Raw genomic sequence first — 27367 nt, 5'->3', positions numbered from 1 at the left:
CTGGTTCGCTTTCCCATTATCAGAAATTGAGCAGGCTGTGCCCAATAAATAGTTAGATAAAGATTGTAAAGAAGGCTCTTCACTGATGTAATTCATTTTATTGGTCATTGTTCTTTCTCCCTTCAGGAGACCTGCACTGTTAAGCAAATCAAAAGTCAGAGTAATCTTTTTTTTCTACAACTGCCATTTTTATTACTAGAGAAAACCCCAAAGGGTATGGAAATGAGGCCATAACGATGCATTGCAGCTGAGTGACCGAGTTCAGACAACACATCATGGGTTCATCGTGGGTTATTTAACTCATGATGAGCTGTGGTGCCCATGGGCACCAGGTTGCATATTTAGTCCTCGCTCAGGGGTTGTTGTGTTGTACGAACCCAGTCAGTATGGGTTAGGCGAGGGTTAAAACAACAGACCATGGGTTATGCAAGGATTGTTTAACCCTCACATCACCCATGCTTGCCAAGTTCATACATCACAACAACCCCTGGCCAGCGTGCATATTAAAAATGGCAGCTGCACACATCACGGCATCACCTGTGTTATGCGAACAGCCCCAGCGGAGTCTTTGGGTGTCAGTCCCTCCTTTTTTCCCAAACTGGCTTTGCCTTAGCCCTTACCTCCATCTCTTTTGACCCTGTTCGCTACCTTATATGCATCTTTACCTTAAGTCTCTTGCTTCTTCCAGTCTTATGTCCTGCTAAGTTCTCTGTGGCCATGTTAGTGAGATTTGCATAGCTCCATATTTGGCTCTATCTCTTGGATGTTTCTTAATCAGGAAGTGCAGTTGGCTTCTTGACTGCTGATGTCACAAGTGTTGAAACATGGAAGTAAGGCAGACAGATAAATTAATTGGTCTGTTGGCTGGTGATAACGTAGCTGACATTCACTCTTCATTCAGAATTTCTTTTTTATTGGATGGGGCATTTGGGGATGCCTCTCCGAGGCAAAACGTCACCAGTTACCCAAACTCAAGATTATTTCTTGTTTCTGTTGACTTTCTCTCCTGTCATCTCTCTCCCATCCATGCAGGTGAAACAATCTAGGCAATGATGTAGGCAGACATTTTTCCAGTCCTTTATCTTCCTGTGGAAAAATTTCTATTTCATAAGTTCATTATTAACAATGAATGGATACGATAGCAATTACAATATTAGGCAAACGTGGCAGTTTCAGAATTGTAAATGTCTTCAGATGATAATCCCTAGCAAGTATGTGACAGAATACATATATGTCATTGAAATACATGTATGTCACAGTGTGGAATGGACCTGATAAATAGTGACAGCAAAACTGAACAACCTCAGTGGAAGAGGGTGAACTATGTTGACATAGATGAGTGGTTGCCAACATATCACGCACAATTCCTTGGGTTGCTAAAATTTATTAGTGTGTCAACAGTTTTCAGTACCCTTTGTTTTTTCTTTAAGTTTAAACAATGTCAGAGAAATATATGCTATTGTCTTTATATTTTACAAATATTCCAGTACAATTTTTGACAAAATAAAACATTTAAATCATATTAAGGGCGAGTTCACACAACACAACAACCCATCATGGGTTAATTTGCCCACAAGGAGCTGCAGCACATGCCAGTTACCATTATGAATATGCAAGCTGGGCTGGGAGTTTCCGTGGCGCTAACCTGGCTGGCAGGGGTTAATTGAGGATTAAATAACTCTCGCATAGCCCTAAAACAGACCATGGGTTCTGTGAGGGATGTTTAACCATCAGATAACCCCCCCAGCCAGGTTTGGATGACACAACAAGCCACAGCAACCCCTGGTCAGGGCTTGCATATTTATAATGGTGGACAGCACATGCTGTGGTGTCCCAAGGGTTAATTAACTCACAGTAGGCTGTTGTGCCATCTGATCCAGGTCACAGTGTTCTTTAATTTCCCCCCCTCAAATATTTCATGTCAAATATTTGTGGTGTATTGGGACAAAAAAATAACATGGAGTACTTTTTAAGCTTTGTTTACTAAACATGCTAGATTAGATCACTGTCTTGGATGATAAACTGAAATTTTTCTAATGCAAATTACAATGCAAATTAATGCAAATTAATTTCCTGTGCAAATTAATTTGCATAGGAATTTTTTCCAGAAATCTTTCCAATTCAGTTTTTCCCAGAAACCGTACATCGCTTAGTCTGGGAGCAAGAAAGTGAATAGACTCTGAACACATAGAGTTATTTGGGATGCTATTATAGATGCCTGATTATTTTGTTGTTAGAATCTTTCACATAACAATAGGAGAAAGAATCTGTATCCCTTCTTTTTTCTCTCTTGTAAAGGAACATTTTTCTGTATCCCTTTTCTCTTGTAAAGAAAAATGTTTAAATAAGGTTTTAAAAAAAACTTGAGATGCCATGGTATGTATCAAGGGAAAACACTGATGTCAAATAGTAGGTCATGATTATCTACTCCTAAAATAATAAATGTTCATTGGATCTGTGTGTTGGTGAAGCCCACTGACTTAGGCTTCAGTGTAGCTTGAAATATGTATAAGGGAGTTAACCTTGACAATTCTGGTTTATAGAATCAAAACCATACATTGTGTTTTCAGATTTCACATTTATATATTTGTTTGTGTCAGTTTGCACCAGTAATTCCCAGACAATGTTTTTGTTGTTCTCTGTTTAAATGTCTAGGGACTGGTCATTCTAGTTAAGAATGTTTCTGGAATTTCAATGCCATCTTCTGTTAATGTTTTTCAGTATGGTAAATGTTTCTTGAGTGCTTAGAACAGCCTTCCCCAACCTGGTGCCCTCTATATGTATCAGATTACAACTCCCATTAACCCCAGCTAGCAAGCCATTGGAACTGCTGACTGGGGATGATGGGATTTGCAGTCTGGGTGGCCAGTACATCTGGAGGGCATCAGGTTGGGGACAGCTGACTTAGGAGATTTGCACTGTTATATGCACAAGTTCTGAGTTATTTGGGTGCCTTCAACAAACAATGTAACACCTTCAATCTAGGTTTATGCTGCAGTTCATAGTATAGTCTTCATGAGATTCTCATCACCTCAAGTATGCATGTAAGGGGTTTTGTATGTTTAATGTTAATATCTCCTTGCACTTCTATGTTAGTATCTCCCTGCACTTCAAAATTGATGAGTACAGTAGAAAGCTTGTTGACTTTGTACATATAGGGAGTTTTTATGTGAGAAGAATTCCAACTTGCAGTCCTGAGGTTGTATATAAAGAGCTGAATTTCATTCTGATCTTGCTTTTCTCATGTTGGGTTGCTTAAACATTTATTTGAAGTGGTCTGTTTTTTTCCAGCTTAGAAAGATGTAGCATGTGCTTTTTTTAGTGTGGTTTTTTTGTTTGATAAATATGCTTTGTACCTTTTGATTATAGTGTTCACGGAAAAATACTGCACTGCAAACCATGTGGATAAACTCCCTGGCCCAAGAGACTGGGTACAGATTCTGCAGGATCAAATCAAACTGGCAAGACGACGGTTAAAAAGAGGCTCAGGTAAGTGTGTGTGTGCGTGTGTTGGGGGGCGGAATAGTCTGAAGGTTAGCAAGGTGATAAGGCATCTATGACCCAGTGATGAGGAAGACCGCTGCACCTAGAGGTCTAAAGGTTGGTTGATGCATGCATGTCTACCTCTTAAAGTCTTGTCATTGGATTACTCAACAGTCTGACTCTGGGTTGAATATGTGAACTGACTCTGTTGAAAAGTTCTGTGTTTTTGAAATGATGTGAAAGTTGCTATGGTGTTTGATCTGTGACTGTTTCATGTGTGCAAATAATTGCCTGATCTTACAGACATCAAGTGATTAACTGAGATAACTGGTGTTATTGTTCACCTATCTTTGTATATTCTATTTTCTGGAACATCTAATATAATTCCGAAGTTTCAGCTGACAATAGAGCCATGGTTCTCAAAGTCTGAACTGAATCTCTGTAAAGATGTTCCAGCTGTTGTAGGACAAGGGGAAGGCACAGGTTCTTCCCTAGTTTCTTCCCTCAACTGAATTTTGGTGTGTCTTGATTAATCCAGGAATGCAAGGAAAAAGGGCTAAATGTCCTCCTGCTTGTGTTGATTGTTGTAGAGGAGTTGGTGGAACAGCTGTCTACTTTAAACTGTCTTTTTGCTTCCTTGGGCCCCTCCATCATGAACTTTCAAATGATTTGTAGACCCATATGGTTAAGAGCTAAAATTATATGAGTAATTAAGGGCGCAATCCTATGGCTGCTGGTCAGTGGCTAGATGGCCATAGGATAGGTTGATTCCCGGGAACTGACCTCAGAGCGTGGGCTCCGAGGTTGGTTCCCTGAGAACCGACCTCCACCCCCTCCCGCGCTGCCTCATAGGCAGCGCAGAACGGCTCTGCACTCGGAAGAGGAGTGCGGAGCGGCAAAAATGGGGCGGAGAGGGCGGAAGTGCTGTTCCGATACTTCCTATGCATTGTCCAGTGTCTGCCACCCCCCCCCCCCAGCTCTGACTACCTGTGGCTAGACAGCCAAAATCAGCTGTCTAGCTGCGAATGCAGAGTGGCTGAAGTGCGGATGGGATGATCTCCTCTGCACTGCTCCTGCCCTGCATTGGATAGGTGGTCACCTCTGAGTTTGGAGGCGGCCGCCTATCCCGATAGGATTGTGCCCTAAGAACTTTTTCAGCTTTTGCTCTGTGCATGGGCAAATAAATTGACTACAGCACAAATCAACCTGTGACTCTTGTAGCTGGAAATCAAATATTTTTTCCCCCACCAGCAGGCCAATTGCTACAGGCTTTGACCTGCCACCTTTGGAAATCACCATGAGTCAATAATGTTTGTATTTTTTCTCCTTTCCCTGCCTTGTCGATTAATCCAGGGCTTTTGTACCTGTGAAAAATAGTTTGTGTAAATATAAACCCATTTACCTGACTATTTCATAACATTTTTCAAATGTCAATCCAGACATGCAAACCACCTTGAATATTCTTTAAAAGTTTGACAGTGAAACCAAATTCACCAGTACTGTGTGGCTTCTGCTTTGTGTTAGAAATCACTGTGTTTTCAGTACTATGCCTCAGTTAAAAAAACAAAAATCTTACTAGACAACTTTGATATCCCATTTTTTCTGGGTCTGGTGATTCTGCCACATAAATCATAATATTTCCCAAGTCAACTCAACTCATAATATTTCCCAACTCAAATACTACATTGGTAGAACCATAGGAGTATTTTTATAGAACGGGAAAGAAATCCACTGAGTACATAGTAAATTAATTAATTAACTAAATTGCATTGCCTACTTTTCTACTTAAAAGTACCTGAAGCGGCACCCAACGTTGAGAAAAGCACCAATAGCAATTAAGAATGCAATAATACAATAAAATTCATAGTCCAAACTACTTCTCTATAAGTAGCCTAAAAGCACACCAACAACTAAAAAGCAGCAACATTTCCAGTCTCCATTAAAAAAAATAAAAATCTCTTAGGGCGCAATTCTATGTATGTTTAGATAGAAAAAAGTCCTACAACTCCCAGCATTCCCCAGCCAGCATGGGTTGCAGGTAAAGCCTTCCAATTATAGCATGCAGGGAGAGATCCAGGAGCCTCTTCTTTGGGAATGAACTACACAAAATGAGAGCATTTATACCGAAGGACTCACTCCTTACTTTTATAGTCTATCTGGATAAAAATGTGGAACATAAAGCACAGCCTTTCCAGTAGATCTCAGAGGGGTAGGAAGAGATGTGGGAGAAGTTGTTTGCTCTGGTACATAAGTTGTTTGCTCAGGTACATAAAATACGGGATCAGTCTTTGTAGAGAGAAGACTCTGGCTGAGACTTCGTAGTAAATACTGTGATTTGGATTGTGAGCACATTTCCAACTAGACTGCAGTTGCTATAAAAGCTTTTTGTTGTTACTATTTCAATCTAAATTTTAGACCTGCAACAGGCAAAGGCTTATTTTACTACCAGATGTTTGAGTCACTTCTAGCACAATCCTATGCATGTCTACTCAAAAGTAAATCCCATTGAGTTCAGTGGTATTTACTCCTGGGTAAGTGTCTATAGGATTGCAGCCTTTGTATACCCTTTTTCTAGGTTTGTTGTATGGTCAGGCAAATATTAGAATGACCACATAATACCCTTTATTCTATAGTAACCTTCACAGTTGAATCTTTTGAAAAGTCAATTTAAATTGTAGTGCTGTATATCGACATTCTTCTCAATGCCCAGAAACTTTAATGATTTCAAAGGAGTGAGAAGCTAAATAGGGTGGACCTGATTTTTGTGTTCAAAAAGTGCTTTCTTAATTTCAAGTATTTCAAATTAAATAGTAGGACGACCTATTGAGTTGTAGATATGATCCAGTTTCAAGCTTATTTATAAGACTTGGCCTCTTTCCTAGAATTTGTTACATTTATTTATTTAATTGATTTGGCTGAGGAAAATTAATCAACAAAATTGGTTTTATACATCTTAAATTCTGCAAGTAGTATCCCAGCGAGAGTTTGTTTTGCATCATTAACGTTTTGTACATAACTGGAAGAATTCTTATTTTAATTTGGCTTTTTTCTAGTCCAATTCAGTTATTACCTTGGAACTGAAACACTGGATTTCATATATTAATTTGCATTTGCTACACACAGCAGTAAAATTGTCACTGTTCAGAACTGTGTTAGCCTTCAGTGATCTCCAAATTTTACAAGTTGGTTGTAGCAAAATGAAAGTGTGGGAGGAAGGGAAAAACGTGATTTCAAGGCTAGTATTACTAAAATTATCTCTGTCTGTTATTGTATTTATTTATTTTAAACCACCCAATAACTGAAGTTGTCTGGGTGCAGTACAGCTTAAAAACATATACACAGTAACAATAAGCAAGCCAGATTTTTAAAAGATAAAACCAGCAGCAGGTATAAAACAGGGTGCAGATCTAAGAGCATGGAAAGCAGGTCCTGAAATGATTGGGAAAATAAAAAGGTTGTCTACCTGGCACCAAAAAAAGCATAATGTGGGTGCCAGGCAAGCCTTTCTCAGGAGGGCATTCTCCAGATGGGGCACCACTGAAAAGGCCCTCTCTCTTGTAGTCCCCCACTTCGCCTCATTTAGTGGGGGCCTAGAGGAGGGCCTCAGATGATTTGGTAGATAATATGGGAGGAGGTGTTTTTTCAGGTAACCTGGTCCCAAGCCTTTAGAGCTTTAAAGGTTAAAACCATCATATTGAATTGGGTCCAGAAACATGCTGGCAGCCAGTGAAGATGGCAAAGTACTGGCATAATGTGATCATATCGACCAGGCTCCATTAATAATCTAGTGACCCTGTTTTGGACTAGCAGAAGCCCCGCTAACTAGGGATGTACAGTTTTTGTTAAATCCGTTCTGTCTGTATTTTGTGGTCTGTCAGGCAATTTTCATTCCGTCATGTGCTCATTGATGGAATCAGATTTCTTTGAGGGATGTATGAGAAAACGGTTCCCAAGTCCGCGGAATCCATGCATTTCAGAAAAAGCCAGCCCTCTGCAGGATGGATTTGTAGAAATCCAAACTCATTTGAATCCGTTTTGGATTCCTCTGACATCCCTAACTACAACACATTGCAGTTATCCAAGCAGAAGGTTACCAGGGCATGAATAACAGTTGCAAGCCTATCTCTGTCCAGGTAGGATCGTACTTGTATAACCAGCATAAGCTGATAAAAGGTGCTCCAAGCCACCGAGGCTACCTGTGTCTCTGGTGACAATGATGGATCAAGGAGCATCCCCCAGACTACACACTCGATCCAGTGGAAGGAGTGTGCAGCCCCTTCCAGGACAGATGAACCGCCAACAAACACAGTTGCAGTTGATGGCTCTCATTCAGTCTATTACACTCCCCAAGCACTAGTTCAGAACACGAACTGCCTCACCTGTATTCGATGAGAAGGGCAGACAGAACTGGGTATTGGCGACCTTAACCCACATCACTGGATAACCTCTCCCAGTGGGTTCATATAGATGAAAGGCATGGGGAAATTGAAAAGCATGGGGAATGAAATAGAGCCCTGTGGAACATCTCATAAGTGCACGAGGCAGAGCAATAGTCCCTCAACACCACCCTCTGGAATTGACCACCCACGTAGGAGCAGAACCATTGCAATACAGTGCCCCATATCCCATCCCAGCCTGTTCAGAAGAATACCATGGTCAATGGTATCAAAAGCCACTGAGAACCAACAGGGCTGTACTCTTCCTGACCCCCTTTTGGCATAGTTCATCCCACAGGGCAACCATGGCAGCCTCTGTTCCAAAACTAGGTCTGAAGCTAGATTGAAATGGTTCTAGAACATCAGTTTCATCCTTGCTCAAGCACTTTTTAGATGAAGGGAATGTTGGCAACCAGCCTATAGTTGTTTTCATCTTTTGGGTCCAAGTTAGGTTTCTTCAGGAGCAGCCTGATCAATGCCTCCTTTAAGATACTTCTGTCAAAAGAGGAATTTTCAGCCTCCTGGACCCAGTTGGGGTCCCCTCACTATTAGATGTAATAAGCCAAGAAGGGCACGGGTCAAGCAAGCAAGTGGTCAGCCAAACATGACCAAGCAGCTTGTCCTCATCCTGAGGCCTCAACAACTATAATTCATCCAACCTAACTGGACCAGACCATGTTCTGGTTACCTCCACTACTGGCAGATGCAAGTGTCTTCAAAGTGTCTTGCAAACTTGGCACAGCTTGCCACTCTCTCTCTGTGCCGTATTGTATACCCCGCTCACACAAATACACATGCACACACAGACAGAGTGCATAGGCACATGAATGCGCGCACATCCACACACCTGTGATCATAGCAATATACAAGTACTTCCTCCCCACACATTCTGCCCGTTATAATCATGTGCTCTTTGCTAGTCTAGTAGCACAGCTGCTCACCACCCTATCGCTCTATATGATGTGGTCCATGAATGAATAAGCTGAATCATGCAGAGATGAATCAGTAGCTTTCAACAAGGGCAGGTAATTCTGTTTTCTGATTTGGATGTCAAATCCAGCATAGAGATGCAGCACAATTCCTGCCCACAAAGAGAACTGTTTGGAAAGGTCCAAGACTGGAGAGGGCTACAGTCAGCCTCCCCTGTGAATGAGTGTTTTGGGTTCCTTCATTTAATAGATTTATTTTTCATTACACAGTAGTGTACCCCAGCACACAATTCGAGCACTACTAGAGTAAAGGTTACGCTGCCACTGCCAAAGCCTTTTTTGTTAACAGTAAAATGATTCTTGGAAACCTAGTGGGTGCACTTAACCCTGGGCTTTTCTTTCCAGCTTGGAGTCCTTTCTGCCTAGCCAGCTACTTCATGAGCACATGGCACGTTTGAACATAACACTCAAAAGGTTTGGGTGGGGAAGGGATTGGGGGAGGGTTATGCCCAAGACCACACACTTCGAAGCTTAAACATGACAAAAGTTTCCATTTTAAAGGAAAACTGACAGCATAGAAAATAAGCATGACTAGCACTTTTGCTCTGAGGAAGTACTTTCTCCATTTCATTTACTCTCTGTCTGTCTATCTGTCTGCCTCTGTGTGTGTGTGCGCACGCGTGCGCACGCAGTTTGTTTATATCAGTCCTACAAATTTGGTAGAATTAATGCATGTTATGTTGTATTTCTTCAAAGTGACCTTCTATTCTGTAAGGTAAGAGTTAGGAAAAACTACCCCTCTCTGGCCATGAACAAATTTCATTATCAATAATGCCAAACTTTGGTCTGCACACATTACCAAGACTGAAAATTAGGAACATGGGAACCTGCCTTCTCCCAGTTTGGACTGTTTCTCAGTCTAGCCCAGTCTTGTCTATTCTGTGTGGTAGTGGCTTTCCAGAGTCTCTGGCACAGAGTCTTTTCCCATGACTTGCTACCTCATCCTTTTAATTAGTGATGCCAGGGACTGAAGCTGGACTTTCTACATGCAAATCATGTGCTCTACCCCTGAGCTATTGCCCTTCCCCAACCTAAAAGTGGACATGAACGTATGCCACTTTTAAAACATAAGATGCTGCATTATACTGAGAGAGATTATTGGTCTGGGTAGGCCAGTCTTGTCTTCTCTGATTGGCAATTGCTCTCCCAAGTCTCAGGTAGAGATCTTTCTAAGGCCTACTGCCCAGGACCCACTTGAGAGAATAGAGATTGTACCTTGAACCTCGAGTATGCAAGGCTCTACTGCTAAGCTTTGGCCTGCTAGTTAATTTAATGTTGTGAATACTAATTTTACTTGATAAGGAATTCAGTGAAACTTGAAAGCTTAGTTCCTGTTTAAAAGATGTGATTGGTTTCTGTGTCAAAAATACAAGATGTGTCTAAATGCTTCTTAAGTGGAAGGAGAATATCATCATCTCAAGGGTAGGGGTGGGACTGACTTATCTGGATCTGCAGGCGCAGAGCCTATATGTGTGATGCACAGAGACCACGAAGAAGAAAAATCAGTTCTACCTCTATGTCACTCTTGAGCATGACCAAGGATCAGAATCTGTAATCTCTCCAAATAGGGTTGGGCACTGTCCTCAGTGGCTCCCTCACATCTAGTTCTGTGGAACAAAGTAAGCGGGCTGCAATTGTCACACAGCTGAGGATGAACAGCAACACTGTTGAGGAGCACCTGTTCGTGCTCTCACAGACAATTGAGGTCATGAGGTACAAGTTTGGATGAGCCAATTATGGTTAGCTTGGGGGTACACTACAGGATTGAGTCTTCCTGTTTGAGCCCTGGCATTCAGAACAAGTTCTGTGGCTGAGTCCTGTGTGAGCTTTAGGACAGGCTATCACATTTAAAAGAAATTGTACCATTGGATGTTGGGCACTGTCTGAAATAAGATAAAGGCCTGAACTAGATATTGTGCTAATCTGACACAGCAACTCTTCCTATGGATTTGCAAAATTCTTGTAGTGCCTGAAATGTGTTGGGTCTTTGAGAGGGTTGTACTGCCCGTTGTTTAAATACATATCTATGTTTCCTTTCCTATCTAGTTGTATCACAGCTATTTTACTTAATTAAAGCCTTCTTTTATATATTTTGGAAAATAATGGTATTTTGTTTGTTTTCTGTATTCAGCAGAGACAACTGAGTGTGATGAGAAACTGGACATTTCTCTACTACAAACAGGTAAAAAGCTGTTGGTTAATAAAAGCATACTAGTCTTTTGTTTACTGTTGGTGTCATTGGAGTTGGGGTAACTACCTAGACTATCCTTACACAATGGCTGGGTTCGGACGATCAGCAGGGGAAACAACACCTCACCCCATCCGCCGGCCACGCAACTGGGATTACCCGAATTACCCACACCACATCGTGGGTTGCTGTGTCATCCAAACCTAGCACGGGCGTAGTTCATTTTCAGCCACCCTGTAACCCACGCCTTTTACTATGGATTGTAGGGTGGGTGAAAATTAACTACACCTGTGCTGCACAGATAATCCTGGTCACACGACAGGCAGGGGCTGAGGAACGAGAAACAACCGATGCTGCATTGTTTCCCCCACTGATCCTCCGAACTCAGCCCATACCTCTTACCTAAACTTGTAATTTCCTTTGTCTATAGAACCTTTCACTAGCCATGCCTCCATATCCCTTTTCCTACCTGCAGCCACCACAGTCTGAGACACAGATGTTTCCAAGTGCAGGAAGATTCTGCACCAACACCTCTGGGAATACGTGGCCATATTACAGGGGTAGACGACTTCCACATTGCCCCCCCCGACCCCACTGGGGGCCGCACCCCACTGCTGCCAAATTTGCCATCATGGCAGCAACACCAATTTAGCAGGGAAATGAGGTGCGTGGGGAGCGCACGCCTGGTTTCCAAGCAGAATTGTGCTTCTGTGAGTACGGTGCTTGCAAATAAGGCATGCGCTCCTTGTGTGCCTTGCTCCCTTGCAAATTTGTGGTATTTTTTGCCGCCACCGCCATGGCCAATCTGGCAGTGGGGTTGGGGGACAAAATGGCCACGGGGGGGGGGGTGCCCGCATGCCGTGTGTTGCCCACTCCTGCCGCATTGCATCAGATCTTGGTTTTTTGAAGTTATTAGAGCATGGATAATTGTGTTATCTGGATAATGAAGGGTTATCTGCTACTGTGTGCTTAGGTGGAAGATGGAGGTCCCATTTTTCTGTGGGAGCACAGATAAAGCATGAAAATGTGATGGTAGGCTCCCTGATGTTTTCAGCTTTCACTTTATAAAAAAAAAACCAAGTTTCTAGACATTATGGTTTTGAAAATAAGCCCAAATGTGTGTTGCTGAATGCCTGCTGAAATCTCAAAAGTCAGAAAGGTGGTTATGTAAAGGTTTTTTTAATGGTTCAGGGCAGAGTGTCGGATCATTGTCCCTTCCATAATTAGCAAAACCTGTATACATTATGCAAAAGTGTTTGATTTTTACAATTTATACAGGTTGCAGAATCCAGCTTTTCATAGCACAGAATATGAATTGCCTGGGAACAGAACTTCATATGTTTTTAGCACAAATTATACACAGCCCTCAATTTAGCCATTTGAAGAATCTTGTTGTGGGAGCAGCTTTAGATGACCTTTTGGTTGTTTTTATACACACACACACACACACACACACACACAGGGTAATACTGTGACCTCAGTAGCAACATGTACAGGAGTGGCGTGCCTTCATATACAGGATGATGGAGACAAACGAGAAAGACAGCCTTTTTCATGTCCTCCTTGTGAGCTTTCAAGGGGCATCTGGCTAACTGCTGTTGGAAACAGAATGCTGTATCAGATGGACCTTGGTCAAATCATCAAGACAACTCTTTTGTTATGTATTATCATATTTATTTGATACAGAGAACAGTTGCTATAATAAATGAAGTAGGCAAAGTTGGTGAAGTGGTTAGAGTGTTGGACTAGGGCATGGGAGACCCGGGTTCTAATCCCAATTTGATATGAAGCTCACTGGGTGACTTGGGGCCAGTCACAGACTCTCAGCCTAACCTGCCTCACAAGGTTGTTGTAAGATAGAATAGAGGATGAGGAGGATCACATATGCCGCCGTGGGCTCTTTGGAGGAAAGGCAAGATATTAATGTAACAAACAAAATAAATACGTGTAAAATGGCAGATGTTGGTAATAGATATAACTTTGCTTGCTTTCTGTGGGTGTCATCATTTTTGGAACATCTTCCAGCACGCTTCACAGAGAAATTATATCAAGGTGTTCTACCAGACCTTGGTTGATGTGGAGTTTTGTCTCCCAGTGCTCTTTCAGTAGATTGAGGACTTTTTTATATACATTTAGCCGAATCAAGTGGTCAAGCTTTTCCTAGACTGTACCATGAAGGTGGAGGGGAGGACGTTGCACGTCAGCATGCTCCACCATGGTGGGGCAGGAGGTGTCATACAAAACTAACATTTTAAGGAGAAGGCCAGGCTCTGTACCCTTCTCTTTGGCATGTTAATTTGTATATATGAAGGGTCTTTTAAGATGTGATGCTTTGTTAACAGCCAGAAGCCTAGGAAAAACTTTATTGCTGGATAATGGCTGAATAGATAAATGGGTCAGATTATAAAGATCTTTTCCATTTTGCTGTTTTTCCCTCAAGCAACAGAAGCAATTCTTGTAAGAAAAATTATCACCAATTTCATTAATGAAGTTGATATATGATATTACCTTTTTGTTCGTTCAGTAATTTTATTTAGTATTTTACCAGTGTCCACTTCCTCTATTCCAGTTTCATAGCACTGCCCGTTTTTATATTATCAAAGATCGCAAGTGTGACGCAAAGAGGTATTCACATTCATCCCCTTTCAGCAAGATGTTCAGCGCACAGAGAAACAGATCCTGTTTTGATAATGCCTTTGAACAGGAGAGCCAACATATTGTTTAATGTTGGACCTATAGTATATTTTTCTAGGATACTTGAGAGCATACAGTCAGAGAAGGCTGACTGGATGAGAACAGACGTGTGCCAGCCTTAAATAAATCTCATGTGTGGTTTAAACTAGTTTTTATAGCCTATAGGAAACTGTTTATTCATTTGTTGGGGGCCAATAATTTTGAAATGATGTACAATAGATGACAGTATAGCTAATTACAATAATCCTTTTTTTGTAATTACAATATCTTATTATGTGGTACAGAAATAAAAAGAAATGTCTTCTTCCTGGAAGACCAGGGGACAGAGCATACAACTTTATTTTGCTAAGACTACTTTTGTGAATGTATTGGTTTCGTAGCTGGTTTTGCATGGTAGAAAGACAGCTGTTGAACAGTTCAAGTTGATTCACTGAAGCAAAAGCTTACTCTTCCTTCCTATATATTGGAGACCTCCTCATATATTTGGCACTTTAAAATGTTGCTGGAATGCTTGTGAATGCTAAAAATTAACAATAGTCCATTTTTGTATTATATTACTAAATAGCTTTTAGTGCAATAAAGCCCAACACAAGCCTCCATCCAGGAAGCCCTTGTTGACACACAGAATGACTCACATGAACCTAGCAATACTTTCACCTTTTTTCCCTTAACAGAATCATATTGCAAAAATGGTTCAAAGGGTTTAGAAAGCAGATTATAATGAAGTAGGAGAGGGAGGGGTGGTTCCTGAGGAAAGGGGTGGGGGGAATGCAAGTCCTGATGTACAGCAGCAGCCACCTGGGAGGAAGGAGGCGGGGAGTTGTGTTGTTTGTGACGTCTTGCTGGCTTCCCAGCCTATCAATCAAACCTAGTTTGATTGACTTAGCCGGGGAATGGATGGGGGGAGTGCAACCCTATTGGTTCTTCTGGACCTCTGAGCAGCTTTCCATACTATCAACCATGGTATCCTTCTGGATCGTTTAGCTGGATTGGGCTTGGAAGGCACAGTTTCAAAGTGGTTCTGGTCCTTTCTGGAGGAGCAGTCTCTGAACGTGGTGCTGGGGACTTCTGTTCCACCCCATGGCCATTAACCTGTGGGGTGCCACAAGGTTCTGTCTTGTCCCCCATGCTTTTTAACATCTACATGAAACTGCTGGGGGAAGTCATCAGGAGGTTTGGGCTGAAATGTCATCAGTATGCAGATGATACTCAGCTCTACCTCTTGTTTCCATCTGCATATCCCAGGGAGGCTGTGGAACTCTTGAACCAGTGTCTGGAGGCTGTTTTGGGATGGATGAGGGCGAACAAGCTGAAACTTAATCCAGACAAGACAGAGGTACTGTGGACTGGGAAACCAACTACTTCAGATGGAGGTTTACAACTGGTCTGAGATGGGGTTGCACTCCCCCTGAAAGGCCAAGTGCACAGCCTGGTAGTCCTCCTGGACTCTGAGCTAACTGCAGAAGCCCAGGTGGCTGCTGTGTCCAAGAGTCCTTTGTACCAGCTTAGGCTGGTATGCCAACTGTGGCCTTGCCTCAGTTGTCTACACACTAGTGACATCCAGGCTAGACTACTGTAATGTGCTGTACATGGGGCTGCCTTTGAAGATAATTCAGAAACTCCAGCTTGTGCAGAATGTGGCTGCCCGAGTGTTGGCGGGGGCGAGGCACTTCGATTACATAATGCCTATACTGCACCAGCTGCACTGGTTAGTGGTGTGTTTCCAAGCCAAATTCAAAGTGCTGGTTTTGACCTTTAAAGCCTTAAACAGTTTGGGACCAAGTTACTTGAAGGACCGCCTTCAGCCATATCAGCCTGACCGCACTTTAAGGTCAGAAAGAGAGGCCCCTCTCATTTGCCCACCTGTGAGAGCAGTCAGGTGGGTGAACACACATGAGAGGGCCTTTTCTGCAGTGGCCCCACACCTTTGGAACAAGCTGCCATTGGAGGTCTGCCATGCTCCATCATTGCAGGCTTTTAAGAAGGCCTTGCAAACATATTATTTTGCCCTGGCCTAATTTTGATATGACTGCTATTGTTGCTGTTACTGCTGTTAACATTGTTGCTGGTTTTATTGTTGTTTTTATTGTTTTTATGTTTTTATCACTTTTAATATTTTAACTGGGGGTTTTTTTTGTATTTTACTGCTGCAAGCCGCCTTGGGAGGGCTTCTGCCCTGAAAGGCGGCCAAGAAATGTTTTAAATAAATAAATAATACACACAGAGTTGTTTGCTTCTCTAGATTGCCATCATGGAGGCTTTGTATGACTTAACTTGTTTATATTGCACACTCTTACCCTGTTCCACTACTTCTTCACCTATGGAAACCAGACTTAATGTGTCATGAAAGAAGCCAGTATTTTCAGTATTTTCTTTCCAGAGATCAGTGGTCTAAAAAGATCACTTCTTAGTCATGCTCTCGTTGTTGTTCAGTCGTTAAGTCGTGTCCAACTCTTTGTGACCCAATGGACCATAGCACGCCAGACCTTCCTGTCCTCCGCTCTTTCCCAGAGCGTGCTCAAGTTCATATTCATTGCATCGGTGATGCTATCTAGCCATCTCATCCTCTGCCGTCCCCTTCTCCTTTTGCCTTCAATCTTTCCCAGCATCAGGGTCTTTTCCAGGGAGTTTTCTCTTCGCATTAGGTGGCCAAAATATTTGAGCTTCAGCTTCAGCATCTGTCCTTCCAATGAGCACTCAGGGTTGATTTCCTTTAGGATTGACTGATTTGACCTCCTTGCAGTCCAGGGGACTTGTAAAAGTCTTCTCCAACACCACAGTTTGAAGGCATCAATTCTTCGGCGCTCAGCCTTCCTTATAGTCCAGCTCTCCCAGCCATACATTACTACTGGGAAAACCGTAGCTTTGATTATACAAACCTTTGTCAGCAAGGTGATGTCTCTGCTTCTTACTATGCTGTCTAGGTTTGCCATAGCTTTCCTCCCAAGGAGCAAGTGTCTTTTAATTTCATAGCTACAGTCACCGTCTGCGGTGATCCTGGAGCCCAAGAAAATAACATCTGTCACTGCTTCCATTTCTTCCCCTTCTATATGCCAGGAAGTGATGGGGCGAGATGCCATGATCTTCGTTTTTTTAATGTTGAGTTTCAAACCAGCTTTTGCACTCTCCTCTTTCGCCCTCAACAAGAGGCTCTTTAGATCCTCTTTGCTTTCTTCCATTAAGGTGGTGTCGTCTGCGTATCTGTGGCTGTTGATAATTCTCCCAGCAATCTTAATTCCGACCTCTGATTCATCCAACCCGGCGTTTCTCATGATGTACTCTGCATATAAGTTAAATAAGCAGGGAGACAATATGCATCCTTGTCGTACTCCTTTCCCAATTTTGAACCAATCGGTTGTTCCATGTCTGGTTCTTACTGTTGCTTCTTGGCCCTCTTACAGGTTTCTCAGGAGACAGGTAAGGTGGTCTGGTACTCCCATCTCTTTAAGAATTTACCACAGTTTGTTGTGATCCACACAATCAAAGGCTTTAGCGTAGTCAATGAAGCAGAAATAGATGTTTTTCTGGAATTCTCTTGCTTTCTCCATGATCCAGCAAATGTTGGTGATTTGATCTCTACTTCCTCTGCCTCTTCGAAACCCAGCTTGTAATTCCAGTAGTTCTTGGTTCACATACTGCTGAAGCCTAGCTTGTAGGATTTTGAGCATCACCTTGCTGGCATGTGAAATGAGCGCAATTGTGCGGTAGTTTGAACACTCTTTGGCATTGCCCTTCTTTGGAATTGGAATGTAAACTGACCTTTTCCAGTCTTGTGGCCACTGTTGAGTGTTCCAAATTTGTTGGCATATTGAGTGCAGCACTTCAACAGCATCATCTTTTAAATAGCTTAGCTGGAATACTGTCATCTCCGCTGGCCTTGTTGTTAGTAATGCTTCCTAAGGCCCACTTGACTTCACTCTCTAGGATGTCCGGCTCAAGTTCAGTGACCGCACTATCGTGGCTATCAGGGACATTCAGATCTTTCCTGTATAGTTCTTCTGTGTATTCTTGCCACCTCTTCTTAATCTCATCTGCTTCTGTTAGGTCCCTGCCTTCTTTGTCCTTTATCATGCCCATCTTTGCACAAAACGTTCCCTTGAGATCTCCAATTTTCTTGAAAAGATCTCTAGTCTTTCCCATTCTATTGTTTTCCTTGATTTCTTTGCATTGTTCATTTAAGAAGGCCTTCTTGTCTCTCCTTGCTATTCTCTGGAACTCTGCATTCAGTTGGATATATCTTCCCCTTTCTCCCTTGCTTTTTGCTACCCTTCTTTCCTCAGCTACTTGTAAAGCCTCATCAGACAGCCACTTTGCTTTCTTCCATTTCTTTTTCTTGGGGATGGATTGAGTTGCTGCCTCCTGAACAGTGTTACAGACCTCCGTCCATAGTTCCTCAGGCACTCTGTCTATCAGGTCTAATTCCTTAAATCTATTCCTCACCTTCACTGTATATTCATAAGGGATATGATTGAGGTCATACCTGAATGGTTTAGTGGTTTTCTCTACGTTCTTTAATTTAAGCTGAAATTTTGCAACAAGAAGCTCATGATCTGAGCCACAGTCAGCTCCAGGTCTTGTTTTTACTGACTGTATAGAGCTTCTCCATCTTTGGCTGCAAAGGACATAATCCATCTGATTTTGATATTGACCATCTGGTGATGTCCATGTGTAGAGTCGCCTCTTGTGCTGTTGGAAAAGAGTGTTTGCTGTGATCAGCGTGTTCTCTTGGCAAAACTGTATTAGCCTTTGTCCTGCTTCATTTTGTACACCAAGGCCATGCTTGCCTGTTATCCCGGTGATTTCTTGACTTCCTACTTTAGCATTCCAATCCCCTATGATGAAGAGGATATCTTTTTTTGGTGTTAGTTCTAGAAGGTGTTGTAGGTCTTCATAGAACCGATCAACCTCCGCTTCTTCGGCCTCAGTGGTTGGGGCATAGACTTGAATTACTTTGATGTTGAATGGTTTGCCTTGGATTCGTACTGAGATCATTCTATCGTTTTTGAGATTGTACCCCAGTACTGCTTTTCCCACCCTTTTGTTGACTATGAGTGCTACTCCATTTCTTCTAAGGGATTCTTGCCCACAGTAGTAGATACGATGGTCACCTGAATTAAATTCGCCCATGCTTGTCCATTTTAGTTCGCTGATTCCCAAGATGTCGATGTTCAATCTTGCCATCTCCTGTTTGACCACCTCCAGCTTACCTTGATTCATTGATCTGACATTCCAGGTTCCTAAACAATATTGTTCTTTATAGCATCGGATTTTCTTTTCACCACCAGACACATCCACAGCTGAGTGTCCTTTTGGCTTTGGCCCAGCCGCTTCACTCTTTCTGGCGCTACTTGGAAATTCCCTCTGCTCTTCCCCAGTAGTATATTGGACACCTTCCGACCTGAGGGGCTCATCTTCCGGCGTCATATGTTTTAGCCTTGTGATACGTTCCATGGGGTTTTCTTGGCAAGAATAGTGAAGTGGGTTGCCATTTCCTTCTCCAGTGGACCACATTTTGTCAGAACTCTCTGCCATGACCTGTCCGTCTTGGGTGGCCCTGCACGACATAGCTTATGGCTTCACTGAGTTACGCAAGCCCCTTCGCCACAACAAGGCAGTGATCCATGAAAGGGCATGCCCTCATTACCCACCCCATAAAATTCTGTGAATGAGGCAGGGCAGTAGTACGATAAAAGCCTCATCTGGAAGCACCCAGAAAGAATGAAGTCATTTTGCAGTAGAGAGCCTGGCTCATACCTTGAGAAACAGCAGACTGAAAGCAGGTTGGCTTTTCCTCCTGCCTAAGTACTTTCAGGCACCAAGCAGCCCTGGATCAGCACTTGAAGAGGCCAACATACAAGAAAAGTTGTGCTTTATATATTTGCCAGATCTTCTACAAGGTGGTAATCAGATAGATAAGTCCAGTATCAGCATATAAGAAAATGTTACAAAAGCATGTGTTCTACCTAGTTGATCACAAGCTAACTCATAATGCAGTCTAGAGCTTGCCTGTGAAAGTAGAAGTTCTGCTTTAAGACATGACGGCAACCACATGCAAACTGGATCCATGCCCATCTTGGGTGCTGAAAACCAGATGACAAAATGGGTCCTTTGCAAACTGTAGGTAATTATTGTCTTGTTCAGAGGGTAGAACAAGGGTAGGCAACATAGTTGTCAGTGTGGACACTGAGCCCATAGAATCCCAGAGTAGTTCTGATTCGGAGGAAGAGCAGTTGCTCCTGGGAGAGGAGCGCACCCCTTTTTCCCAGGGCCCGCAGCTGACAGAGATTCCTCCCACCCACATTCCTAGATTAGAAAGCAGTCCAGGGAGTGACCCAGCACCGATAGCAGACTGGTTGGATGCGCGGCGCAGACGCAGAGAGCGACGCCAAATGGAGAGTGTGGAAAGGAGGCGTAGCGCCCGGTTGGCGCTCAAAGAACGGTTGCACCCAGAGGATCCAAGGGAAAAGGGGAGGGATTCTCCCTAGTCCTTATATTCAGGGGTCTGCCAGTAATTGCTTTTCAAACGGGGACCAACTGTTCCAACTTAGGGCATAGGGATGCTGCTGCTCAGATCTAGTTGCTACCTGTAGAGTTGTAAGTTGTAAGAGAAGAATAAAGCTTTGAAAAGAATCCCTTTGTCTGCGTCTGGACTTGGCTACTGGATTAGACTGAGAGAGCCCTCCAAGGAGCCCTTGATAATAGTCCCTGTGGCCGAGTGCGTCCTCAGACACCATTCTTGATGCCCGCCAAGATGCCCTACCTCTTTTAATTATTATTTTTAATAACAAAACTTCTTACTGACAGCTCGGATCACTTCAAATCAAAGTGAGGACCTCTAGCTGCTCCCATTTTCTTTTCCCATGAATGCTTCTGGGCCACACATGGGGCTGAGATACATTCTTAAAAAATGAAGATGGTAGGTGGCCGCAGGCCAATGCTTTCATCTGCAGCGTGCCCATTTTTGGACAACATGCTAACCCACATGGGTTGTTTCAGACAACAACCCATCATAGTTTGGCATGTCATGCGAACCCAGCCAGTATCTGCACCTGCCTTGCAAGTATGGAACTTGCCTCCCCTGCCCGTTCTCCAAAGTTGTGCATTTTCCAAATGTTATGCAGGCCTGCCCAGAGGGGGGGCAAAGGAGGCAGTTTGCCCCAGGCCCCACACTAGGGGGGGCCTGGGCAAGCATTTTATTTTAAAATGCAAGCCATTCACATGAGCCAAAGCAAGGAGAGCTTTTCTTTAAAATTTCAAAAAACATGCTCACACATGCTCAGAATGTTCCTGCTGCTCTAGAGCCTTTCTCTGGGCCAGAAAGGCTTTGGAGTCTGCCTGGTGCCCAGCGCCAGGCAGTGCTAGCCCCCTAATTAAAAGGGGAAGCATCACAAAAAATAGGGTCCGCTCAGGCTGTTAGCCTGAGCTGGCCAATCAAAGATGACCCCTTCCCTCCACAAGGGAGGGGTACTTTTGGGCGAGGGGGGTGTTGCACAGAGGAGGAAAGCTGGCTAATTGACTGGCCAGTAAATGGAGTAGGTGGTTGGCTGGCCGGTCAGTGGCCAATCAGAGCCACTTGTGGGTGTGTTGGGAGGTCCAAGCCCAGTTGAATGGAGTGGGTAGAGTGACTGAGGCACAGTATCTGCTTTATTTCCACTCAACCCTTCTTCACATGGGGCGGGGGAGAGAGAGAGGAGACCAGACCAGACCATCACTTTTTAGTTTTTCATATTTATACTGCTATGTTCTTCATTTAAAAATCTTTCCAGTCTCTGGGTGTCTGGAGAAATTCATAGGTCGTGCTGGGTTGTAAAATGCAACAAAAATCTTTGTTCCCATCTTGTTTACACCATCTCCCCCCCACACACACACACACACTGGAAAAAAGATCATTTACGTGCCCTCTGCTAGAAATTGCATTCTCTGTGTTGCTATTCTCGATAAATTGAGGTGGGCTGAGGTAAACTGGTTTTAAATTAGGGCCTTTTTTGTCTTCCATTATACTTGTCTTAAGTAATTAATTGGCCTCTATTTGTGGTGCTATACAGTACTTCTCAGTCTGTTTTTACCCTTTCCCTTCTTTTGGTTGTGCAAAGTAATGCCTTAGAACATATATTTCTGGCTAAATTCCTCCTGTTTTGTATTTGCTGTTGTTTTTTTTTAAATAGTATTTTAAACTCTCTGATTATGTAACTCAAACTCAGCGTTGACTTCAGTTGCCTGCTCCCTCAGTTTTCCTGTGTGTGAAATGGGTTCCCCCTCTCCTCCCCTGCTTCCAGTCATTGATAAGTGGCCTCTGCCAGAAATTGCTTTCTCTGTGCTGCTATTCTGGATAAATTGGGGTGAGGGATGCGGAGGGGGCGTCTGAACTGCTTTTAAATTGGAGGTGTTTTTGTCTTCCCTTATGCTTGCCTTAAGTAATGAATTGAGGCCCATGCCTGGCCTCCATTTTGTAGTGCTATACAATGCTTCTCAGACTGGGTTGTGTTTTTTTTACCCTTTCCTTTCTTTTGGTGGTGGAAAGTAATGCCTTAGAACACACATTTCTGACTAAATTCCTCCTGTTTTCTATTTGCTGGTCAAAATTATTGTTTTAAGCCCTGTGATTATGTAACCCATACTCAGCATTGACTTCGATTGCCTGCTGCCTCAGTTTCCCTGTGTGTGAAATGGGTTCCCTCCCTTTCTTCCAATCATTGATAAGTTGCCTTAGAACACATATTCCTGACTAAATTCCTCCTTTTTCTGCTTGCTGGGCCACACTTAAAAAAAAAAAAAGCATGTGATTATCTAAACCAAATATTCAAGGGCAACTTTTCAATCATTTCTTCTTATAAAGGTCACCCATTATAACAGAACTTCTGTTTCCTTACTCCGCATTGGCTGGTTTTGTGCTGTACCTCACAGGCCTTCTTTCAATTGTATACGTTTTCAGTCTGAAGTCACAGTTAGTGTAATGGCTCTTGACTATGCATAGCATTAAAGTGGTACAGGGCATACTATTTTATTTATTTGAACAGAACTATCAGCTCATGTTGTTTTGTATTAATATTCTGTTCCAGGCTTCTGACAAAAACAAGTCGAGGAAGCAGCTCAGAACTTGGTGCTGGTATACTTCCTAGACAGTGGTTACTACGCCTCTGAAAGCTCTGTGTGCATAGTTCTTGTAGGAGTAGGGAATGGAGGATAGGGGTGGCTGTAGGGGGCGGGGGAGGCCATACACCTTTTCTCTCAGCGATTTTAACTAAATGAAAAATAGTACATTTTTAACAAAAAAAAATCACCAAAATTTCCTTTAAAAATTGTCATTTTGTAAGAGATAAACAACATATATTTAAACATGATAATAATTGGCCTAGTAATGGAGGGGACACTGCTCTCCAAATTCACTTTAACATTAGGTCTGAAATATTTTTAATTACCTATTGAAGAAAGATTAAATGCACTAATAATTCATTATTAGGTACAAATATTTCAATATTTACTTTTTACTTATGTAGATATATGTATACTATAGTTATTTGAGAAGCTGGGACTTTTTATGGGATTTATGGTCTTTCAATTACATATAATTTCAAAATGATTGTTATATTTCTGTGGGACAGGGCACCCCCCCCCCGAAAATTCCATTGCCCCAGGCCCCCAGATTCTTCTGATATTATGTATGACTTCTTCTCTTTTTTGAACTGACTTGTAACTGTTGGGTTTAAGGAGTTTTAATCATTTTACAAATCATAGAATCATAGAATAGTAGGGTTGGAAGGGGCCTATAATACCATCGAGTCCAACCCCCTGCTCAATGCAGGAATCCAAGCCAAAGCATCCCTGACAGATGGCTGTCCATCTTCATCTTGAATGCCTCCAGTGTGGCAGAGCCTACCACCTCCCTAGGGAATTGGTTCCATTGTCGTATTGCTCTAACAGGAAGTTTTTCCTGATGTTCAGCCGGAATCTGGCTTCCTGTCTCTCTGCATTGGTTACCACATCCAAACACTACAGGGGAGGAGGGTGAAATACAGGTAGTTAAAAAAAAAAAAAACTTGGCAGAGTAATTTCAGATGTTTGATAGAGACCCCTTGCATTGTTGTATAGGTTTAAAATTCTTGCATGTGTTTTCTATTCCAGAATTCCACAAACAAGATTTGAATTTCCTTCATAGTAGTAGTACCTTACCTTCAGTGATTTCTAGTTATAAAGATGAATATCCAGAAAGAAATTACAGATATTCTAAAAAGTGTCCCATCTAATTAAATAATAGATAATGCATTTCATAACTTAATGTTGAAACCCATAGGTTAATTTTAATAGATATGTATCCTATTGATATATAGTTGTTCCTTGAAAACCTAATTTTAAGTTTTTACTCTTATTTTTCAGGTAACCTCTTTGAAACCACACATTCTGCGCCAGTGTTTCATTAGCCGATCCAGACATCTTTACATTTGAGCGGGGTACCAGCAACATTTCCAGACTACTTCAGTATCTGTGTTCTACTCTGTCATAGCCTCAGTCTAAGTTTTTTCACGCTTTTGTAACATGGCATAACAAAGCCACTAAATTATTTGTTTCCCTTAATCAAAATAGGCTTGATCAGCAGCAAGGATATAGTGCGGTTAGTCTGGTAACCACTGCAATAGAACAAATTTTGCCTTTATGATTGCATTTTCCTACATAAATATATGCATGCTGGCTATTCCATTTTCAGTTAAACAGAGAAAAATAAACACAGAAGCCTCTCCTCCTCTCAGGAGCAAGCTCTGAAGGACCCCATTTTATATTGGCTTTTCGTGCAGAAATCACAGGACCAAAAAGCTACTAAGAAGTTTAATGAATCATTAATATTCATCTGTTCTGAAGACACACACTCTCTTCCCCCCCTCCCCTTGGGTAAAGATGGCAAGTTGCCAAGTAGTTTTCTCAGAATAAGATACACTATCAGTGTATATGACCATAAGAATCCCACTAATTGATACTAATATATTCCCTGTGTTTAGTCAAGAACAACTGGTGAATGTGGAATGAATTGTTCTTGATATTGAGATTCCTCAAACTTTTTATTTTGCAGATCTCTCATCTTTCCCTTGTCTTTAGAGTCTGGCAGTTTAGTTTTGTGGTTCCCAAAAACGTTATTTCAAGAATTATTGCTGCCAGTGGTCTCCAAAGCACTTATATATATTCAGCTTTTCCATAATATTTGCATGAGATGTAGGGAATATACCATTCCAGTTTGAGGGGTGGTGGCTAGTTTTCACACATGCACATGTCTTCCTCTCATGCCTAATTCTTCTACTCAGATTCACTGAGTGGAGGAAAATTACCCTTGAGAGTATGTCTAGTATCTCAGTTCAGCCAAAGGGAACAGAAATTTATCACACCTTCTCTTTGACCTAGGTAGGTTCACTCGTCCAACTAAGGATAGTTCTTCAGTGGAAGGAGTGGGGCATATGTAATCTACCCCACTACCCATACAAGACGTTGTGTGAGCTGGGTGCTCTATTCATAGGTGTAGGACTCGATTTCCATAATCCCCCTCCCTTTAATGACAGGGAAGAATTGTGCAGATTCAGGCCTGTGTATGAATTGCAGATGTTCACTTGCTAGGGTAGAGGGGAGGAGCACATATATCCGTTCACTCTCCACTGAACTTACAGGCCTCAACTGTGTGTGTGCGCGTGCCTGCTCATATCCTCTCCCACCCCCACTTTTCTCCCTGTAAGTAGCCATAGGCCAGGGAGGGAGCAAGCCAGCAACTCTATTCCAGAATATGGAGAATAACACACATGCACGCGCGTGCACACAAACACATTCCCATACTGCATCAGTTGTTTGAAAATATAATTGATGGCCAAGCGGCCTTTTGGCCAAGCTTCTTACTAATACTTCTGTCAGCTATCTTGGCATTTCTTTTTGCCCTAGGCTAGGGGTGGTGCCGGAGAAGGCTACAAAGGCCAAGATGCAAAATACGGAACTGTGCACCTTCTTACAAAAAGAAAGGAACTATTTTTAAAGAAAATATTCCACCTTATCTACGTACGTGTTAACTAATCTTCACACATTCAAATAAAATTATTTCTAAAACATACAAATTTATCACCCCTTTGCCTTGATGCCCTTACCCCATCCCCTAGAGCTGAAACACATGCAAGTGTTCTTCCCCCTCCACAGGGTTTGCTTCATAGTTCTGCTTTCAGAAAGATAGTTTGTCCTGGGTATTCATGATATTTAAGATTATTAACCACCAGACCCCACAGATACCATGTGAAGATATGAGTTAATATTCTTGTTACCTTTTGAAGTACCAGGCTTTTGTCCTATCCTTTGTGTGGTGTGTGAAGCTATCATGGTCATGCTTCTAATGAAGGATTAATAAATGCTACATACATGAGAATTTCATTGACAGTCATAAGCACACCAATGGATTGTGCTATAAATGCTTATCACCTATTGAGTTGGTTAAACTTGGGCTAAATAACCACTTCAGCTGTTCAATAATCCTTTTAAGGAATTTTAAACTTAATGTGATCAGTTTATTATTGAAATGTGGCTGTGTTCTCTTGATGACAAGATAACCCTGGCTAGTGCTGCAGTCTTTTAAAAGTACATTTCCTCCTTGGAGGTTGATGGGACTGCACCTTCATGAATGGAACTTCTCAGTCTCCTCAATAAATCTGCAAATAAGGCATTCATATTGTAACAGTTAACCAACAATCAACATTCTTTTCATGACTCTTAAAAGCAATTGTAATTGTGTCTACTTAACTGTGACTACTGTTCAAACTTTTATTCAGAAGTCTTTTTATAGGTTTTATTAGGAAAATCATTCCATATTTAGGTAAAAAGTTGTCTCAATCTTATGTATATAAGTTTTATTAATATGTACATATTTAGCTATTTTTTAAATTGCTATGTTCTTAATAAAACCAACAAGGGACTAGTTGTGAAATGGTGCATAAGATTGTGTTGTGTTATCAATCTCTGGGAATCCCTCTTTGTCAAGTTCAGAAAAAAAAACACAATAAATTACTCTTAATTCAACAGATGTCTTTGGCGTGTGTGTTTAATGGATATAATTCAGAAAAGGTTAGATTACAAGTGATTTTTTATTAATAGCCTGAGTCATATTTAAATAATCAGAAACTACAAGTTCAACCATCATTACTCTGGTGACATATTGCCACCACCAAGCACTGACTATTCCATTTGCCTTCTGTGGTAGCCAATGAAGAAAGCAACAGCCCAGCCCTATGCAGAATGCCAAAGTAAATTGAAATCAATAAAGAATCAGTGTAAGATTTGGCTGTGACACAATAGGGTCATAGGTGTCAGGACTGAAGGCTGCAACAGGTCCTGAACTGCTGACCAGGGAGATGTCAGCCAGAGATTCAGCCTATGCGTCACTACCCAGCCACTAGGCACCACTACCCAGGTAAAGGAGAGAACTGCAGGGAGACAAGTCAAGAAATGTGGATGCCCAGACACTGGAAGTATGAAAATTAACTTCGATTTTGTGCCTGCTACACCAGCTGCCAGTAAGTTTCTGAACCCAATTCAAAGTGCTGGTCATAACCTTTAAAGCCCTG

General features: G+C 42.1%; 1 protein-coding gene and 1 pseudogene across 7 annotated transcripts in view; one reads left to right on the top strand and one right to left on the bottom strand.

Annotated features, from left to right (window-relative positions):
* Positions 1–24216, bottom strand: part of LOC146340213 (protein CFDP2 pseudogene) — a 28606-nt pseudogene extending 4390 nt beyond the window's left edge. Inside the window, exon 1 of the transcript XR_014784542.1 lies at positions 666–24216. The product of XR_014784542.1 is annotated as a protein CFDP2 pseudogene (transcript). The remainder of the gene's footprint in view (positions 1–665) is intronic.
* BEND7 (BEN domain containing 7) overlaps positions 1–26826 on the top strand; it is an 89294-nt gene extending 62468 nt beyond the window's left edge. For 3 of the 6 annotated variants that reach the window (XM_084811626.1, XM_084811624.1, XM_084811627.1), the window contains 3 exons: positions 3370–3489; positions 11040–11090; positions 24165–26826. In XM_084811626.1, the coding sequence (XP_084667752.1) occupies positions 3370–3489; positions 11040–11090; positions 24165–24208 (215 nt within the window). In that variant the 3' untranslated portion in view covers positions 24209–26826. Of the gene's footprint in view, positions 1–3369; positions 4247–4286; positions 4694–11039; positions 11091–15035; positions 15127–24164 lie in introns of those variants that run through there. The other 3 variants (XR_014784545.1, XR_014784543.1, XR_014784544.1) reach the window with 2 other exon arrangements.
* Positions 26827–27367: the final 541 nt, after the last annotated feature.

Source organism: Heloderma suspectum, chromosome 7 (genome assembly GCF_057233095.1).
Source record: "Heloderma suspectum isolate Gila_16-S chromosome 7, 16-S_ref, whole genome shotgun sequence".
NCBI classification, from domain to species: Eukaryota; Metazoa; Chordata; class Lepidosauria; order Squamata; family Helodermatidae; genus Heloderma; species Heloderma suspectum.
Note: the sequence above shows the minus strand (reverse complement) of the source record. Positions and strands in the feature narration are given on the sequence as shown.